The sequence below is a fragment of the Muscardinus avellanarius genome (genome assembly GCF_963383645.1).
Source record: "Muscardinus avellanarius genome assembly, chromosome: 22".
Lineage (NCBI taxonomy): Eukaryota > Metazoa > Chordata > Mammalia > Rodentia > Gliridae > Muscardinus > Muscardinus avellanarius.
Genome location: NC_137808.1, coordinates 6,445,122 through 6,457,258, shown reverse-complemented (window position 1 = coordinate 6,457,258; position 12,137 = coordinate 6,445,122). Strand labels below are relative to the sequence as shown.

The window sequence follows — 12,137 nt, the reverse complement described above, 5'->3', positions numbered from 1 at the left end:
CAGAAGAGTTCTGGTGTTCCTGAGCAGTGCATTAAGGGGGAGGAGGGGTGCAGATCCCGCTGGCCCCTGGAAACTGGGGGGTCTTCCAGATCAGGGGGCTCTTGGTGGATGTCCTTCTTAGGCCGTCCCCCACGAGTGGGGGGCCTCATTCTCTCTCTCATTAATTCTTTAAAAATAAACAAACCCAGGGAGCCGGCGTGACCTCCTTCCGACAGGCCTCCGGGTGGGTGGCTGTGGCTGGGGGTGGGTGGGGAGGGGAGACTCCTACGGTGGCCGCAGAGTCCTCGGCAGGGCTTAGGCCGGCGCCACCTGGCTGGTCTCCGTCTTGGAGGCGGTGGCGGAGGCCTCGTCGTCGCCCAGCGGGTTCTTGCCGCAGCAGAGGGTGGTGATCATACAGTTCCGGAACTGGGAAGAAAGCCAAGGGTCAGGGCTGGGGGTCCCCAACCCTCCGACCGGCTTCAGCCCCTTCCCCCTCTCAAGTGTAACTATCCGCAGAGCGTGCCTGACAGATAGTGTCGCCTTGCTCGCAGACGCAGGGACCTGACAGCCCCCCGCGGTCCTCTGTGTGCTAGGGGCAATCTGTAAACGATCTCCTTTAATTTGAGAATACAGGATTTGGCCCTTTGGGTGGATGAGGGAATAGAGGGCCAGAGAAGAAATTGATCTCCCCAAGGTCACACAGCCAGAAAATGACAGCACCATCATTTGAACCCAAGACCCTAACTCCTGAGACCAGGCCCTGCCGTGGGTTCTGCAGAGAACGCCTAGCTTTGCTGCCAAGAGCACTCTGTGTGTGTGTGTGTGTATGTGTGTGTGTGTGTGTGTGTGTGTGTGTGTGCGCGCGTGTGTGTGTGTGTGTGTGTGGTATTAGGGGTTGAACTCAGGGCCATTCTATCTTCAAGCTACACTCTGAGGCTTGTTTTATTATTTTTTTTAAATTTTGAAATATGGCTTTGATAGGTTTGATAGGTTCTTGCCAAGTGGCTGAGGCTGGTCTTGATCCTGTGATCCTTCTGTCTCAGCCTCCCAAGTAATGGGGTTAAAGGCCTGTGGCCACCACACCCGGCTCTGCTTGACTTTTTTTTTTTTTTGTACTGGGGATTGATACCTAGGTCATTCTATCCCTGAGGCACATCCCCAACCCACAACCCCTTTCAATTTTTTATTTTGAAACAGGGTCTTGCTAAGTTGCAGAGGCTGGGCTCAAACCTGTGGTCCTACCAAGTACTGGAATCACAGGTGTGTGCCACCACACAGACTTTGACTTTTTAAGCATATTTCTAGAACCAGGTGCACCGGTGCTTACTGTTAAGTGATTGTCAGAGCCACCTGGAGGGTCTCTTAGAAATGCAGGTTCCTAGCTGGGTGTGGGGTGTGTGCCTACAATCCCAGTCCTTGAGAGGGCTCATATAGGAGGATTGCAGGTTGGAGGCCAGCCTCAGCAAGTAGTGAGACTCTCATCAACCTAATGGTGATCCTGCTTCCAAATAAAAATAAAATAGGGCTGGGGTGTACCTGGGAGGTAGAAAGCCTCTGGGTTCAATCCCTAGTACCAAAAAAGTAACATAACATAAGATAAAATAAAATAAAAAAATAGGCTGGGCGTGGTAGCGCACACTTGTGATCCCAATACTTGGGGAGGCTGAGACAGGAGGATCACAGGTTCGAAGCCAGCCTCAGCTACTTAGTGAGGCCCTCCGCAACTTAGTGAGACCCTTTTTGAAAATAAAGAATAAAGAATTGGGCCGGGATGAGGGGGCTGCGGCTTGGAGGTCGAATGCCCCTGGGTTCCATCACCAGTACTGCAAAATAGATAGATAGATGATAGATAGATAGATAGATAGATAGATGATAGATAGATGGATGATAGATAGATAAAATAAATAAATGCACTGGGCATGGTGGCACACATTTGTAATTCCAGCATTCGGGAGGCTGAAACAGGAGCATGGTGGTTCGTGGACAGACTCAGCTACTTAGCGAGGCCCTTTGCAACTCAATGAGACCCTGTTTCAAAAATAAAGAATCAGCCGGGCGTGGTGGCGCACACTTGTAATCCCAGTACTTGGGAGTCTGAGACAGGAGGATCGCACGGGTTCGAAGCCAGCCTCAGCTACTTAGACTCTCAGCAACTTAGTGAGACCCTGTTTCCAAACAAAATGGTCTGGGAGTCTAGCCCAGAGGTAGAAGGCGTCTGGGTTTCCATCCCCAGTACCACACACACACACACAAAATAAATAATAAATAAATAAATAAATAAATAAATGGAAAAAAATAATTTAAAAATCATAAAAATAAAGAATAAAAAATCGGGCTGGGGGTGTAGCATTTGGAAGTAGAATGCCCCTGGGTCCCATCCCCAGTACTGCAAAATAATAAATAAATAAATAAATAAATAAATTACATTAAACAATAAATAAATAATAAGTAAATAAAATAATAACATAAAATAGAAACTCAGGTTCCCGGGCCGCCCTGAGATCCCGAGCCAGGGAGAGGCCTGGGCGTGGGAATTTGCACGAGCTCCCGGGCGAGGCTGCCGGCTGGGAGCCCCCTCCCCGCAGACCCGGTGGTCCCCGGCCCCTCGCGGCCCGCGCAGGCACCTGTTTGTTCATCATAATGTAGATGACCGGGTTGTAGATGGACGAGGTTTTGGCGAAGAACGCCGGGAGGGTCATGAAGATGGGGCCGAAGTTGGAGCCCTGGTGGGTGAAGATGTAGAAGGCGACGCTGGCGTAGGGCACCCAGCAGATGAGGAACGCGATGACCATGATGATGACCATGCGGGTCACTTCTTTCTCGGCCTTCTGGGTGGTGGCGGACTCTTGCTGCTGGGCGGCCGCCTGCGAGGACGCGGGGCTGGTGGTCAGACCTCTGCACCTGCACCCGCGGCCGCAGCCTTGGGGACGGGGAGACCCGCCCGGCCCGTACCTCCTTGACGGTGAACACCAGCTGACCATAGCAGAAGAAGATGACGATCATCGGAATGGTGAAGTGGACCACGAACATGTAGATGACGAACGATTCGTTGTTGACCTCGGGCTTGAGTGTGTAGTAGTCGATCCCGCACGAGCACTGCATGCCCTCGGGGATGTACCTGGGCACGGGGTGGCCGGGCAGAGGGTGAGGCAGGCCCGTCTGCGCCTGCGCCTGTGCCACCAGCATACCTCCCCCCCCCTTTTTTTTTTGGTGGTACTGGGGATGGAACTCAGGGGCACTGTACCTCCGAGCTACACCCCCAGCCCCTATTTTTTAGTCTTTCTATTTTTATTTTATTTTATCATTTATTCTTATCTATCTATTTATTTATTTATTTATTTATTTATTTTTGCGAGTCTGGGGATGGACACAGGGGCATTTGACCTCCGAGCTACACACTCTGCCCTATTTTTTATACTTTATTTTTGAAACAGGGTCTCGCTAAATTGCAGAGGGCCTCACTAAGTAGCTGAGGCTGTTGGCCAACCACGATCCACCACCAGTCTCAGTCTCCCAAATGCTGGGATTACAACCGTGTGCCACCATGCCCGGCTTTATTTTATTTTTTTTGTGGTACTGGGGATGGAACCCAGAGACATTGTACCTCCAAGCTATACCCCGAGCCCTGTTTTTTATTCTGTGTGTGTGTGTGTGTGTGTGTGTGTGTGTGTGTGTGTGTGATACTGGGGGTGGAACCCAGAGGCTTTTCTGCCTCTGGCTATACTCCCAGACCTATTCTTTATACTTTATTTGGAAACTGGGTCTCACTAAATTGCTGAGAGCCTCACTAAGTAGTTGAGGCTGGCTTCAAACCTGTGAGATCCTCCTGTCTCAGCCTCCCAAGAGAAGGGATTACAAGCGTGCGCCACCATGCCTGGCTTTATTCTTTATTTTGAAACAGGGTCTCACTGAGTTGCAGAGGGCCTCACAAAGTAGCTGAGGCTGTCCGCGAACCACGATCCTCCCGTTTCAGCCTCCCAAATGCTGGGATGACGAGCGTGCGCCACCACGCCGGGCTTAAGGGGTCTTTGTGCAGATTATGGAAGTGGGAGGCCCCCGGGGTATGTGCTTAGGCTGTTTTCAGTGGTTTCTGAGTGGGGATGATGTTAGATGGAGTTCAGGAAATCTGGAGCGCCCAGGCCCGCTGTCTGCCCTTATAAAGGATGTAAGAGCCAATTTGGAGAAGACATGGGGAGAGACCCATGGCGGGGTGGGCTTGAACTCAGCAAGATGGGAGAGACGGACCCCGGAGCATAGAAAGTGGAAGGGTAAGAAGGGGAGGGGAGAGCTGGGCGTGGTGATCCCAGCATTGGGGTGGCTGAGACCGGAGGATCATGGTTCGCGGACAGCCTCAGCTACTTAGTGAGGCCCTCTGCAACTCAGTGAGACCTGGTTTCAAAATAAAGAATAAAAAACAGGGCAGAGGCTGTAGCTTGGAGATAGAATGCACCTGGGTATCATTCCCAGCGACACACAAAAAAAGGAGGGATGGGAACTTCCAAGGAGCAGAGGCCCATGCAGTCTCTGGGCACCAGTCACTGGTCCGGTTGTCCAAACCACTGTCCCCGCCTTCTCTCATCTGGAGACAGTGGCCCAGAGCCCAGGGGCCCCGGGGTCACTGTCTGTCTATACTGGGAAGGCTTGGTTTCCCAAGGTCAGAGGGAGCGGCCCACAGGGCACTGGACCAAAGAGGATTGGAGTTTGGCCTTGGCTTAGTCGAGGATTAGGGATGAGACAAGGTGATGCTGAGGGGTGCCCGGGCTTCTCCTTGACAGCTCAGAAGGTGGAACCAGCCCCCGTAGCCCCTTTATGGCCTGTTCCCCTGAACTCCTGCCCAGGAGACCTGCCAGAGTGGGCTTTGGGGCATCAAAGTGGGTACTAAGCTTTGGGTCCCGACTGGGGGCCCCTCACGGCAGACCCTCCTCCTCTGCCCAATGCTGTTACCTGGACCAGCCGACGAGGGGTGGGGCGGCGCAGGCCAGCGCCATGACCCAGGTGAACGCGACACCCATGATGGCATGGTTCTCCCCAAAGCGGAAGTTGCTCATGGGCTTACACACCACCACGTAACGCTCAATGGCCAAGACCACCAGCGACCACAGGGCGATTTCACCTGCAAGGCAAAGGGGCATCGATCAGTCAGCGCTCCAGCTGCCCGCCATAGGAGAAGGGACACCAGGAGCGGGTTTGAGGAGGGACGGGGACTCGGGGACCAATAAGCTAAAAGGATGAGCAGAGAAATTGCAAGAAACGGACAGTTTAGCTTGGTGAGTGGGCCCAATCGGATGGCGAGCCCTATGGGACATTTTATTTGTGGTACCGGCGATTGAACCCAGGGACATTCTACCCTGAGCTACACCCGAGCCTGATTTTGTTTATTTGAAAACAGGGTCTCGCAAGGTTGATGAGGGTCTTGCTATTTGCTGAGGCTGTCCTCGAATCTGCGATCCTCCTGTCTCAGCTCCCTATAGGCGGGGATTACAGGCATGCGCCAATACGCCCGGTTCGGGAGATTTATAGGACTCAGGCTTCCAGGGCCGCTGGCAGACTTTTTTTTTTTTTTTTTTTTTTAAGGATATGCAGGACCTTTGAGAACCCAAAGCTGCGTCCTTCCTGCACCCTCTCCTCTGGAGAAATAAAATCAGGGGCAGGTGGGACCATTATTTCCTCGGGGTCAGGAAGGATTGTTGCATAGAACTTGGCCCAGAAGAGAAAGAAGAAAATCATGGCAGAACCCCCAACCTCAGCGTTGCACATCACTCCAAAACGTGCACGACAGAGAATGGCCAGGCAATGTATCAGCCAAACCAGGACATTTCAGGGAGCAGAAAGGACGCTCTGAAGAATTATGCCTGGCCCACCCTGCAGAGAAGGGTTCGTTTCACCTTCTAAGGGAGATCTGTGGCCACTTGGCACAAACACTTTGTGAGAAGCTGAGGCTCCCTGGGAATGCTACCGGGGCAGCACCCTAAATATGAGAGGCCCAGAAAAGACAGAGCCGTGAGGGCGCTGTGCTCCGCTGCCTGGTTTCGTCCTGGCTTTGAATCAGGAGACCTAAGTGTGGTCCCCGCCCTGGCACATCCTTAGATGAGCCTCTTCTCCACTCCCTGCCTCAGTTTCCTCCTTTGTAAAGGGGCTCCATTATCCCTATAGCACTCTGCTCCATTCTGAGGGCAGATGGAAGACAATGTTGTTGTTTTTGATACTGGGGCTTGGACTCAGGGGCATTCTGCTTCCAAGTTATACTCCCAGCCCAGTTTTATTTCTAATTTGGAAACCGGGTTTCACTAAGTTGCGGAGGGCCCAGCTAAATTATCAAGACGGGCTTTAAACTGTGATCCTAGCCGGGCGTGATGGTGCACGCTTGTAATCTCAGCATTCGGGAGGCTGAGACTGGAGGATCACGGTTGAAGGACAGCCTCGGCTACTTAGTGAGGCCCTTTGCAACTCAGTGAGACCCTGTTTCAAAATAAAGAATAAAAAATAGGGCTGGGGGTATAAATAGGTTCAGAGGTAGAGTGTCCCTGGGTTCCATCTACTTCTGCAAGAGAGAGAGAGAGAGAGAGAGAGAGAGAGAGAGAGAGAGAATAAAAAAGAAAAGAAAGAAGGAAGGAAGAAAAGAAAAGAAACTGTGATCTTCCTGTCCCAGCCTCCCAAGTACGGGGATGACAAGTGTGCGCCACCATGCTCGGCTGAAAGACAATGTTTGAAAGCATATTTCAGCCCAGCATGGTGACCTCCGCCTGAAATCCGAGTACTTGGGAGGCTGAGACAAGAAGATTGTAGGTTTTCAGTCAGCCTCAGCATCAGCAACTTAGTGAGACTCTCGGCAATTTAATGAAAATCTGTTTCCAAATTAAGAATAAAATAGGGCTGGGGGTATAGCTCAGAGGTAAAATGTCCCTGGATTTAATCCCCAGTACCACATGAGAAAGAAAGAAAGAAAAAAAGAAAGGAAGAAAGAAAGAAAAAAGAAAGAAAAGACTCTTTCAGCTGGGCATGGTGGTGCACTCCTGTAATCCCAGTACTTAGGAGGCTGAGACAGGAAGATCACAGATTTGAGGCCAGCCTTAGCAATTTAGTGAGACCTTGTTTTAAAATAAAAATGAAAGCCAGGCATGGTGGCTCATGCTTGTAATCCCAGGAGGATCGCAAGTCCATGGCCAGCCTCAGCTACCTAGTGAGGCCCTCCTCTACTCAGTGAGACCCTGTTTCCAAAAAAAGAATAAAAAATAGGGCTGGGGGGAGGGTGTAGTTCGGAGGTAGGGTGCCCCTGGGTTGAATCCTTAGTACCAAAAATAAATAAATAAATAAATAAAAATAAAGGCTGGGCATGTTGGAGCACACTTGTAATCCCAGCATTTGGGAGGCTGAGACCGGAGGATCGTGGTTCTTAGATAGCCTCAGCTACTTAGTGAGGCCCTCTGCAACTCAGTGAGACCCTGTTTCAAAATAAAGAATGAAAAATAGGACCGAGGCTGTAGCTCAGAGGTAGAATGCCCCCGGGTTCCATCCCCAGTACTGCAAAAAATAAATAAATTAAAATTTAAAAAATAAAAAAGAAATAGGGCTGGGGGTGGGTGCATTCCAGAGGTAGAATGCCCCTGGGTTCCATCCACAGTACAAAAACTAATAATAATAATTAAAATAGGACTGGGGCTATATCTTGGAGGTAGACTGTCCCTGGGTTGAATCCTTAGTACCAAAAATAAATAAATAAATAAACAAACAAATAGCATCTTTTAAAGTTGACACCTCCGGACCAGAGCTGTGGGGTCACTAGGAGATCACAAAGACCATTGAAGCCCAGCAGAGAGGTTGGAGGGTCTGGGAAGGGAATCCAACAGATACCAGAGAGGAGTCACTGCTGGAGGACTCGAGCGGGCTCCTTGCCTGGGCCCGGGACATTCCCGGAGAGCGGGGGCCTGCCGACCCACTGTCTAGCACTAGTCTGCACACCAGCTTGGCCGCGGTGTTCAGAGCCCGGCCTGAGGGCCTCATCCACGCGGGCTCCCTACCCAGCTTTGCTCCCGGCCTAGTGTGTGACCCCCAGCAAGGCCCTTGTCTCCTCTGAACCCCCTCCTGGTTCCTTGCCATCAATGGCAACAAGAGATAAATTCAAAGCCGGGCGTGGTGGCGCACGCTTGCAATACCCGCGCTTGGGAGGCTGAGACAGGAGGATCGCACAGGTTCGAAGCCAGCCTCAGCTACTTAGTGAGGCTCTCGGCAACTTAGTGAGACCCTGTTTCCAAATAAAATATAAAATAGGTCTGGGAGTATAGCCCGGAGTAGAAAGGCCCCTGGGTTCCACCTTCGGTACCACCAAAAAAAAAAAAGAGAGAAAAACACGGCGACCAGCACCCGCCCTCCGCAGACGGCAGCCCAGGGCCCGCATCGCTGGCTGCGTTTAGTGGATCGACTCAGCGCGGGCTACCTACCGCCCAGGGTGGCAAAGAAGCCCTCCAGGTTGCATCCCGTGGGCCCGAAGACGAAGTATCCGTGCAGCGAGGTGTAGAGGGTGGTGGTGAAGCCCCCGAAGACCATGAAGAGGTCGGCCACGGCCAGGTTGAGCAGGATGTAGTTGAGGGGCGTGCGGAGCTTTTTGTGCTGCACCGTGACGTAGAGCGTGAGGAAGTTGATGGGGAAGCCCAGCACGATCAGCAGGAACATGTAGGCCGCCAGCATGGAGAACTGCCACGGCTCGGCCAGGTAGTACTGGGGCTGCTCGAAGGGGCTGCGCACCACGCCCGTGGCGTTGGAGAAGGGGACGTAGAAGTTGGGGCCCTCCGTTCCGTTCATGGCTGCGGCCCTCGCGGCTGCCCCTCGGGCTGCTCCGACCCAAGACTGCTGCCAAGCTCGGCCACCCGGGGCTCCGGCTGCACGACTCCCGGCCCCGACCCCCCCCAGACCCTTATAAAGTGACCTTCCCTGGCTAAGCCGGGCTGAGTCAGCACCGCGAAGCTTGGGCGCCGTAATCGTTCATACTAATCCACGGCGTGCGACAGGGGCCTGAGGGGCTTGCGAGATTGGTCAAGGTGACACGGGCCGGGGAGGGGGCCCTGGGAGAGGAGAGGGGCCCCCAGCTCCCCCTCCCCCAGGGACGGCTGCCCATCTCAGGCTACTGGCGGGCCTGGGCCTGGGCCAGGGACCTGGGGACAAGTCGTGTGTGTGTGTGTGTGTGAGTGTGTGTGTGTGTGTGTGTTGCTGGGATTGAACCCAGGGGCATTCAAACTCTAAGATATAATCTCAGTCATATGTATATATATATATAATTTTTTTTTGCAGTACTTAGGATTGAACCTGGGGCATTCTATCTCCAAACTACACCTCCAGCCTTCTCTTTCTTTCTTTCTTTCTTTCCTTCTTTCCTTCTTTCTTTCTTTCTTTCTTTCTTTCTTTCTTTCTTTCTTTTCACTCCTTTCTTTCTTTCCTTCTTTCTTTCTTTCTTTTTTTTTTTTTTTTGCGGTACTGGGAATGGAACCCAGGGGCATTCTACCTCTGAGCTATACCCTAGCCCTATTTTTTATTCTTTCTTTTGAAACAGGGCCTCACTGAGTTGTAAAGGGCCTCACTGAGTAGCTGAGGCTGGCTGCAAACCACGATCCTCCAGTCTCAGCCTCCCAAATGCTGGGATTACAAGCATGTGCCACCACCCCCAGCTGGGTTTGTTTTTTTTTTTTTTTTTTTTTTTTGGTACTGGGGAATACCCGGGGGGCATTCTACCTCTGCTAGACCTCCAGCCCTATTTTATTTATAGTGTGTGTGTGTGTGTGTGTGTGTGTGTGTGTGTGTGTGTGTGATACTGGGGGTGGAACCCAGGGGCTTTCTACTTCTGGGCTATACTCCCAGAACCTATTTTATGTTTTATTTGGAAACAGGGTCTCACTAAGTTGCTTAGAGCCTCACTCAGTAGCTGAGGCTGGCTTCAAACCTGTGCGATCCTCCTGTCTCCACCTCCTAAGCGCTGGGATTACAAGTGTGTGCCACCACACCCAGCCCCAACCTATTCTTTTTTTTTCTTTTTCTTTTTTTGCCGCACTGGGGGTGGAACCCAGGGGCATTCTACCTTCAAACTACAACCCCAGCCCTATTTTTTATTTTTTATTTAGAAACAGGGTCTCACTGAGTTCCAAAGGGCCTCACTAAGTAGCTGAGGCTGTCCGCGAACCGCAATCCTCCTGTCCCAGCCTCTCAAGAATTAGGATTTACAAATGTATTCTTTTATTTGTTCCTTCCTTCTTCTTCTTCTTCTTCTTCTTCTTCTTCTTCTTCTTCTTCTTCTTCTTCTTCTTCTTTTAAATTTATTTTTATTTTTTTGGTGGTACTGGGGATGGAACCTTTCTACCTCTGGCCTACACTCCCAGACCTATTTTTATAATTTTTTATTTGGAAACAGGGTCTCTTAAGCCAGCAAGGCTGGCTTCGAAACTGTGTGATCCTCCTGTCTCTGCCTCCCAAGCGCGGAGATTACAAGCGTGCGCCACCACACCTGCCTGCCTGCTTTCTCTTTCTTCTTCCTTCCTTCCTTCCTTCCTTCCTTCCTTCCTTCCTTCCTCCCTCCCTCCCTCCCTCCCTCCCTCCCTCCTTCCTTCCTTTCTTTCTTTCTTTCTTTCTTTCTTTCTTTCTTTCTTTCTTCTTTCTTTTCTTTCTTTCTTTTTTGTGGTACTGAGGATGGAAACCAAGGGCATTCTACCTCCGAGCTCCACTCCCAGCCCTATTTTTTAAATTCTTTATCTTGAAACAGGGTCTCACTGAGTTGCAAAGGCCGTCACTAAGTAGCTGAGGCTGTCTGTGAACCGCCATCTCCTGTCTCAGCCTCCCGAATGCTGGGATTACAAGTGTGAGCCACCATGCCGGGCCCTCGCCTATCCTTGAAGGCGCCTCCTGGCTCATCCTGTGCAGAGTCTCTGACCTTCTGAGAACAGAGGCCGCGTCCAGCGGGCTCAGGCTCTTCCCACGCCAGTCAGGGGCCTGGCGAAGCCCAGGAGTTCAGTAACGATCTGTTGCGGTGAATTGGAATTCGCTTCTTCATGGATTTATTAAACATTTATAAGCAGGCCCACAGGGACACAGAGATTCAGAAGGAAAAGGCCCAGCCCAAAGGAGCTTCTGGGCCGTGGAGGACGCAGATGGGGGAGGAGGCCGACTCCAGGTCAGGGAGGGGGTGGATGTTAGGCCTGGGGAGGCAGCCAAAGTAGAGGCTGGGGGGCCACGGGGTGGGTCTGACGAGCCTGGCTTTATCCAGAGGACACTGGGCGAAGGTTCAGGCTTGTGGCACCAGAAAAGCCATTCAAATGTCCTCCAGACCAGGCCTGGTGGTGCACGCCTGTCATCCCACTACTTGGGAGACTGAGGCAGGAGGATCGTAGGTTCGAGACCAGCCTCTCAGCTACTTAGAGAGATCTTGTCTCAAAAATAAAAACAAGCCAGGCGTGGTGGCATATGCTTGTTATCCCGGTCCTTGGGAGGCTGGGACAGAAGGATCATGGATTCCTGGCCAGCCTCAGGTACTTAGTGAGGACCTCCGCAACTTAGTGGGACACTGTTTCAAAATAAAGAATAATAGCCAGGCGTGGTGGTGCACACTTGTAATCCCAGCATTTGGGAAGCTGAGACAGGAGGATCACAGTTCATGGACAGCTTCAGCTACATAGTGAGGCCCTCTGCAACTCAGTGAGAGCCTGTTTCAAACTAAAAAGACTAAAAAATAGAGTTAGGGGTGTAGCTCGGAAGTACAATGCCCCTGGGTTCCATCCTTGGTACTGCAAAAAAAAAAAATAATAATAATAAATAAAAAATCGGGTTGGGGGTTAAGGTTAAGTGCAGAGGTAGAATGCCCCTAAGTTTAATTTTCAGTACTGCAAAAATAAATAAATAAATAAATAAATAAATAAATAGGGCTGGGGTATACCTTGGAGGTAAGATGCCTCTGGGGTCAATCCCCAGTACTCCCCAAAATGTCCTGGGCATCCCGTCTCCCAGTGCATGAGAAACCTGGTGATTCACATAAGGGGTGCCTCGTGTGTCACACTGAGGATGAGAAAGGCCAGGTCTTTGCTGCAAAAACCCAGAATTTCTATGGAGTGAGGGTGGGGGTTACACACAATTCATCAGGCAAATAACAAGAGAGAAAGATCGGAGCCGTGACTCCCAACCGG

General features: G+C 51.3%; 1 protein-coding gene across 1 annotated transcript; it reads right to left on the bottom strand.

Moving 5' to 3' along the window:
• Positions 1 to 294: 294 nt before the first annotated feature.
• On the bottom strand, positions 295 to 8,943 carry RHO (rhodopsin; the record flags this gene model as incomplete). The annotated part of the gene is made up of 5 exons (XM_080718048.1): positions 8,418 to 8,943; positions 4,924 to 5,092; positions 2,932 to 3,097; positions 2,604 to 2,843; positions 295 to 405 (listed from the first exon to the last, which is right to left on the bottom strand). The coding sequence occupies exons 1-5, from the start codon at positions 8,776 to 8,778 to the stop codon at positions 295 to 297; spliced, it is 1,047 nt and encodes a 348-aa protein (XP_080574174.1). The 5' UTR covers positions 8,779 to 8,943.
• Between the last annotated feature and the right edge of the window lie 3,194 nt (positions 8,944 to 12,137).